The 8094-nt window shown below is 39.1% G+C and overlaps 1 protein-coding gene across 2 annotated transcripts in view; it reads right to left on the reverse strand.

Moving 5' to 3' along the window:
• Positions 1-5178: 5178 nt before the first annotated feature.
• zbtb44 (zinc finger and BTB domain containing 44) overlaps positions 5179-8094 on the reverse strand; it is an 18712-nt gene continuing 15796 nt past the window's right edge. The window contains exon 5 of one of the 2 annotated variants that reach the window (XM_015398696.1): positions 5179-6017. In XM_015398696.1, the coding sequence (XP_015254182.1) occupies positions 5713-6017 (305 nt within the window). In that variant the 3' untranslated portion in view covers positions 5179-5712. The remainder of the gene's footprint in view (positions 6018-8094) is intronic. The other variant, XM_015398695.1, reaches the window with a different exon arrangement.

Raw genomic sequence — 8094 nt, forward strand, 5'->3', positions numbered from 1 at the left:
AGACTTTTTAAGGACCCGCAGGAAGCCTGTAATGGTAACATATCGCCCAGCACTAGTCCTGAAGTTTTCCATGCATACCTAAAGCTCAGGTATAGAGCTGTCCTCTCCAGCTCAGAGTTCTTCTGAATCTGACAGACTGCTCTGAAAATCGGTGCAATAAACACGTCGTTTTTTTATGTGAAGGCTGAGAATGGGAGTTAAGAGTCTGAGAGAGCTGCCGGAGAATTTTCCACACATGATCCCAGGCACAGACCTTTTACTATAAAACATTAGAGCAGTCAATGGCTCATAGGAGTCCTGTCGACCTGTGAGGGCTTGACTTGATTAAGAAGTGGAAAAGTCTGGAGGGAAAAAGTCTGACTCCATAAAGATGGATTCCCACTTTGATGAGGTTTAGTGAGTTAAACCGCGGTTAAAAACAAATAAAATTCTGGACAAACTGTTCTTATGGAAACAAATTAAACAGATAAAATGATGGAAACCGTGTAACTGTCCAGAGCTTTTGTTTAGGGCAACAATAGAAATCAGCAACAGACCAGAGAAACGGTCAGAGAACTGAATCTAAACTATTTCCTCCCAGTGAACGTCCATAAAAAGCTGACATTTCTAAAAGAAATTCATACATTTACTTCAGAGGAATACACTGACTTGTGTGGAAAGTAGATGTAGATCTACTGCATACAGAAGCTACAGTCCTCTGGCTAATGAAGAGGATAATAAGATCAGCAAGTTAGACCCTGTAAAGCTCATCAGTTAACACTCTGGGTCTGAAAATGGTAATTTAACATTTCTTTAACTGTTTATGTTTCTTTGGGCAGGAGGAAGACGAAGAAATGTGGACGGACTTCTTAATTAGCAGCTCCTGGTTTCATGTTGCGGTTATTTGAGATCCTTTGGGAACAAACTGTTCTAAGTAGTGAAACTGATGAACTGGGACAAGAACCTGTTTGCTTTCACTGCAGATTGAAAGGTTCAAACGAATCAATGGAAAGAGACCAAACCACCTCAGAAAACCTGAGCTTCACTTTAAATTTGCTCTTCTGCTTTTATACTTCTAACGAATCCCTAATTTTAAACAGAAGCTGTTTATACGACCTACTTTTTGTTGACATTCATCTTATTAGACGCTGGTTTCAGTCAAAGAGGCAGGGTTGGTCCCAAACATTTCCTTATTTGGTCAGCTAAACATTTTTTTCCTAACTGTGTGAAATATTCAGTCGGAGTAATTTATAAGACACCAACCGCATATTTGCCCCAAGCAGTTCTAGTATAACATTTCTGTAGATCTTTCTTAGAAAGGAGCAATATTTTTCCATTATGTTACAGTTTAAAGATGATTCCCATGATAAAACTCAGTCAGTAATCATAAAAAATAAATACTGAATAATCAACTTTACTATCCTGCATTTTCACATAATCACTGCAATAAATACCAGCAAGTATTTACATTAATGCTGCCTTCATGTGGTATCGTAATTATGCAATGCAAAAAATCTACATCTAAATAACAAATTTTTTCTTAAATCAAGTAGATTTTTTCTTGAATTGAGGAGCTAAGTGAGACATTTTGCTGAAGGAACAAGACAATTTACATTTAAAATAAGAAAAAAACAATTGCATTGTCATACTTCAAGTGCTTATTATCTTATTTTAAGAGTTAAAAAAAATCCCCATTGGCAGATCATCTTATTTACTTCATCAACTTAAGGGTAAACACACAATTTAAGAAATATTTACTTATTTCTAGATGGTATTTGCAGTGTGGTAAATATAAAAAACCTGCGTATGAACGAACACTCATGTGATTTCCACTGGAAAGCTGGAAATTGTGATATCTGAGTTGCTGAAATGAGGTCAACTTTGACCTCATAACATGGCAGAGAGTGTCGATCCGATTCTGTATGGGGAGTAGAGAATTTTAAAATGAACGTCATTTGATTTTATAAATTTCTAGCTAGCAGTCAGTCGATGCCTTTGGTGCATCTCCTTCCTGCAGCAGATGAACTAGGAAGTCTATATGTGTCTTGCCGATGCAGCAGGTCAGGATAATCCACCATGTTTCTCTACTTTAGCACATTCCCAGAGCACATGAAAGCAGCATTAATCACACCTTTAATTTAAGTCATCCCGAATATTTGCACAGAGGTTTATTCTGTAACTTTGAATCTGCCTCCAGTGCTGGTCCTTTTCCATTAGTAGCCACCTGGTGACCTTCTGTGTGGCTTAATGAAGCGTTTGGGCTTTTCCAGTATTGGCATCGATGTGAAACTGTTACTGCTTATAGTACCTGCCTGGATTCGTTTCCAATTGTCTGAATCAGAATGCATCGTCAGGAGCCTGCGCAGTGGGAGTCACTGATTAGCAGCATAAACACCGTGATGTATATTCTGCACCAAAATCTAAAGACGAGCTAAAAAATTAGACAAATTTGCACTTTAAGAAGATTCCAACTGGAAATTTACCAAGTAGAAACAGGAGCAAGAGGAAAAAAAAAAAAAACTTCTGAGTGATTTATTGAAAACAACAATTTGAACTAGGCTGTTCATCAGTTTAGGTTCCAGGTCCTTTTTCGGCCATTTATCACAGTGTTATAACCTCATGAACGTAAAGCTCCCCGACTCTGAAGGCTGTCGGATACTCGACTCATATTGTCAGCCTCTTCAGATGTGCCGCCGATTGCTGCTGAGATTGCAAGTGGAAAACCTTTCTGTGTTACGGAAAGGTTTAGTGGTAGAAGCCAAATCATTTCAGAGGTGCAGAGCCGATTGATTTGCAATCAAGACAAGGGAAGGCCCTCCATCCCAATTAAGGCTGTTACTTTGCGAGCTGCAGCCAAAAAACAGACTGCATCTCCAATGGAAGCAGGGTTTATACAAGAATGAGGAATTCTGAATTAATGCCATCAATATATATATATATATATTATATATTTTTTTTTTTATTTATTTTCCCTCCGCCTCAAGCTTCTTTTCCAAACATCCAGCTACAATCAACCCGAAGCAGTTCCATGCAAATATATCGCGATATAATATATTTTTTTTATAATTGTTTTTTTAAATTAAGCATTTTAAATGCCACGATAATAACATTTTATGAACTTTAATGCCAATTAAGGCCTCAATTTCAAAAATAATCATGACTTTCAATGATTTTTTAATGACCCGCAGAAACCCTGGGAAGGCTTCAAAGATAAAAATCTCCATCAAACTCCAAGTTTTCTGACTTTTTGTTATTTAAATGTGTTGTTTTTTCTAATCTTTGGTGTCAGACTTTTATCAGCTGATAAACAGCTTGTTTCCATTTTAACAAGTTGCTTCCACATGACGTCACTTAGCAGATGGAGGACAGGAAGTAAGGTAGCCTTGGATCTGCCTGTTTTGTGCTGCTCCATTCAGAGTAAAAGGGTTATTATTGGATGTCTAAGGTTTTCTTTCATTGTGGTGAAGCTGCCGACAACCAATTATCATATTTATATAAGCGGCTACTTTTTTCCCACGCTTTGAACCTGCGGCTTGTAAAAACGTGCAGCTTTTCTGTGGATTTTTCCTAACTGCCAGAGGGGGAAGTCAAAGCTGGGAATGAAAGAATAAGGGGCTAATTTTAATTTAGCACATGGACATGCTAGCAGCAGGCATAACGGAGAACAAATGTCCCGAATTCAAACATTTTGACATTTATTTGCAGCATTAAAGCTGCTGAACAAATGAAGAGACTGGGCTCAACTCCTGCAAAGCGGAAATAAAGAGCCAACGAAGCTCCGTCTTTCAGTAGAAGCTCTTACTGCTGAGAGCTAACAAGCTAATGGGAGCTAGCATTCTTCTTCGTTCCTACTCCAGGGTCTATATGTAGAGCTACAGGTCCGCCTACAGGTTTGGTGGGAGACAGTTTAGTAGATATCAGCGACTTATAGCCCAGTGCGGCTTATATGTTTCCAGTTTGTTTTTTTGTGGGCGTGGCTTATAGTGAGGTGCACTTTATAGTCCGGAAAATACGGTATTCTACCCAAACCTTCTAGGCTTTTATCTGCTGTTTGGGGGTAACAGGATGAAGGACCTGGTACTTTAAGTTATCTATGGCTTTATTTGGCAAATCTTGAGGATCTGTTAAAAACTAACCTTGATTACATATTAGGGCTGGGCGATATAGAAAAAAAGCTTATCGATAAAAAAAAATAATTATTGAAAAGATTTGAAACCATATTTTATGTGCAGCTCTGCCTGGACTTTTTATAATATTGCTAAATGATTGAATTTTAATAAAAAACACTTCGACTTCGAATTAAATCTTTATTTAACCAACTTTTTTAACCATAACAGAATTGTTTTAAAGAAAAATAACTTAAGAGACCTGAGTTATGTTATTAAATACTGACAAAGAATAAACTAAAGTGACCAGAAAAGTAACTAAAATAAATATAACAAATAAATAAATGCCCCCCCCACCGCCGCCCCCGTTTCCTGCTTTAACCTGAGTTATTACTTTGAAGTTTCTTGCCCCTCAGCATTTTTATCTCGATTGTTAGAACTAGGTGGGAAACTGCCCAGAACTGAAAATATATATATATTTTCCGAAGATTCCTCGGAGGAGAGCCGCGTCGGGGCCTACACAGCTCGTACTCCTGCGGCTGTGAGCGGCTGAGATGATAAAAAAAAAGTTGGTTTCGTTATCAGACTGGTTTTCACTGGTTCCCGACACATTTTCTAGATGACTGTGGTTTGTTTTTGGTCCGACTTGCCATGACCGAAATACTGCCAGACTGCCGAACTACAAAAATCTTTCTTTGAAACAATTTCCTCCGCCTCTCCTTGCTGCACAGCTTCATGTGCTCTGTGTTGAGGTTTGAGAGGGCGGCGCTTGGTGACGGCGTGCCTGGGTCCGCGATTGTGATTGGTTGGGAGGAAGCAGTGACTAGCATAAACCTACATGCTAGGCTACAATGAGAAGGAAGGAAAACTGCGTTTCTTTTTTATCGAACTTTTATCGACCCTCTTTTTTTCTATTGCGCCACACGTCTATCGATCGATATATATCGTTATTGAATTATCGCCCAGCCCTATTACATATTAGGAAACATCACAACTATCATTTGTACGTATTTGCATGAAACTGGATCTTAACTCTCTTGACAACAATGGTTGTCTCCACTGATATTTACGTCCTTCCCTCCACTGTCAAAATTTAACGTATTTTTGTTTTGTTTTTTCTCTTGCTCCTTTGTTTAGACTTTTAAAACTTTACTAAGAATCTTTTAAACATCCGGTGGTGCAAAACGCAAAGTCGTGCCTTTTTTCAGCTGGTCTTCAGTTTTTGATCAGGAGTAGAAAAAGTCACTTCTTCGACCAGTATGCTTGGCTAATGTGTATACGATCATAATACCAAGCAATCACCAGGCAGCATTAGCTTACCCTCATAACTCTTAGCATTGATTATATGCAAAATGTCATCCACTGTTGCCTTGTGTTTGTTTCAAATAAGTGCCTGCACTGCCCCAGTAAAGCACCCATAGGAGAGTAAAGGTTAACAGAAACACCAGAGCGGGTACCATTGGAAAAGGGCCAGAAACTGAAACCTCCACAGAAAAAGCAAATGTTGAAATCATTTGTCATCATCTCAGAAACATAACCAACGTGAGGAAAATGATCCAATGAAGTCTAGACATTAGAATGTAAAGTGGACTTATTGTCTGAACCAGCGCCAGCGGCCCCAGACTCCTCACCTGCTCTGGAAGTAGTTTGCTAGCTCGGATGCCTCATGGTTCAGACTCCTCAGGTGTACAATTAAATTGCCAGAGTTGGTGAACATGGCGCCGCATGTTTTGCACTCATAAATCCGCGGCTTGCGGATTATGTGTCGGGAGACCCTCATGTGGTGCTTATATTCACCGAAGGACGTGAAAGTGGCGCTACAAATCTGGCACCGGAAACAGCGTTTACCTTCGTGCTTCAGCCGATGCATCTTTAGGGAGTAGGCCCGTGTGAACTTTTTCCCACAGCGGTCACACTGGAAAGGTTTAATGCCTAGGAGAACAAGATAAAGGTGACTGAATCAGGAAAAACTCCACAGTCCTAATAAAGCTATTAAGCCTTACAGTTTCAGATTGTTTTCTTATAATCAGACAAAGCAAAAGGAGTTCGGATTTGACCTTAATATCAATCCTTCAACAGACTCAATGTCCAACATTAAAATGGTAATTGTCCCATAACTACCATAACTACCAGCAGTGGACAAAGTACTCAACAGCAGTACTTGAGCAAAAGTATTGATACTCAGAGTCAATTCTTACTCAACTACTAGTAAAAGTTACTCAGTCAAACATCACCTCAAGTTAAAAGTATTGAAGTACTCACTTTTGAGAATACTTAAGTATTAAAAAAAAGATTCAATTTTCTAATATCACCTCCACCTGTAAAGAACTTCAGCATAAAAAATAAGGACATGTATTTTGATTATTTCTTATTTGAAAACAAACCAAAAAGAAAACAGAAGAGTCTTGATTCTCACATTTACTACAGAACAGAAGTTTATGGTTGAATCTATCACCACAAAGAAACTACAGCTCTGATTTAAGGCTCATCATACTGAACAACTTTGCTACATGGCAACAACTAACGCCTTAAATAAAACATATAAACTACTAATATCTGCAATGATTTCCTCACATTTGTGGAACGTCGTTAAATCTCTAAAACAGCAGTCCTAAGTGTTGCCATCTGCCATGTTCAGATTGCATTTCAAAAAAGAAAAACAGCTACAGCAGATAACAAAGCTCAGCTGATTCAAAAGGAACTAACAACTTTCTGGGAATGTAGCGGACAAGAAAGTTATAAGAACCGCGCCAAAAAAGACTCAAGTAAAGAAACTCAAAAAATTACTGAGGTACAGTAATCAAGTACGGTGAATGTACTTTGTTACTTTCACTGATTAAATATTTGTAATAACTCATTGAAAAGGTTTTAAACCTTAAATGGCTGATTTAAGGAAGTTTAAGGGAGTTTGTCAGCCTTTGATTTTGATTTATCTCCAGACACTGACTGGGCCACTTAATGCCCTGTTGAAATGCCAAGTGAGTAAAAGTCTGATGCATTTTCACGCATCACTTAAAGGTGCAGAAGGAGATCTTGGAAAAACGGTTCCAGCAAGTTCTATTTTTGAACATACACAACCAAGCCTCTCCCTTCGAACCCCTCGAAACCACGCCTTCAAAACCACATGGATGCTGTCTGCAGCGCGTCTAGAGCAGCTGAGGCGGCACATTGCACGGAGCAATGGTGTCTGCAGTTTGAATTACGTACATAAAAAAGGCCTTCCTGCCGCGGTGAAGAACCGCGAGGAGACGACCGGGCCATAGGCTGCTGTTGAATGGGATTCCTAGTGACACGCACCGGAGGTGTACAGGGGTCTGAGCGGCTCGGACAGAAATTATATTTGCAAGATGGTAATCTGGATTAACTGTTTTCAGGTGGACTTTCTCAATTAAAAATACATTCAAGCTACTTTTTACCCGCTGATCACAGCAAATATAGCTGCCATTGTTACAGGCAAAGAAAGGATAGGGTAGCTCCGCCCAATGCGCATGAGACCCACTTTTCCCCCGCGCAGCTAGAGCAGCAAAGATGCTTCAGCCGGACGTCAGAACTAAACTTGTACAAGCATCAAAAATGAAGCAGGACGCGTGTTTTTGCTGCTCTTGGTGTGAATAGTAGGGGTGTAAATCACATCCATCATGGCGATTCGAATCAGTATCGATTTCCTGACCCAACAATTCGATTATTTTCGATACTCAAGAATACACCACGATACGATTTGATTAATTGGTTAATTTTTATTTTACACCTTACAGGCTAGACAATGTTTCAAATTTGAAACAAATCAATGAAAGCTGTAATATCGTTATGCTTTTTTTTTTTTTTTTAGAAACAACAGCAAATAACAGAAGTAGAAAAGTTTTACTCCACCTATTCGTATTAAAACCTCATTCACTGAAAAATAATTATGCCCCTGCGTTATAGATTCTGAAAGGCCTTGCATCAAAAAATACTGCACATAATCAGTGCAATGAGTGCAATGCAATACCTCGGCTCCAGACGTCCCGCC

Source organism: Cyprinodon variegatus, unplaced genomic scaffold (genome assembly GCF_000732505.1).
Source record: "Cyprinodon variegatus isolate N-32 unplaced genomic scaffold, C_variegatus-1.0 Scaffold953, whole genome shotgun sequence".
NCBI lineage: Eukaryota > Metazoa > Chordata > Actinopteri > Cyprinodontiformes > Cyprinodontidae > Cyprinodon > Cyprinodon variegatus.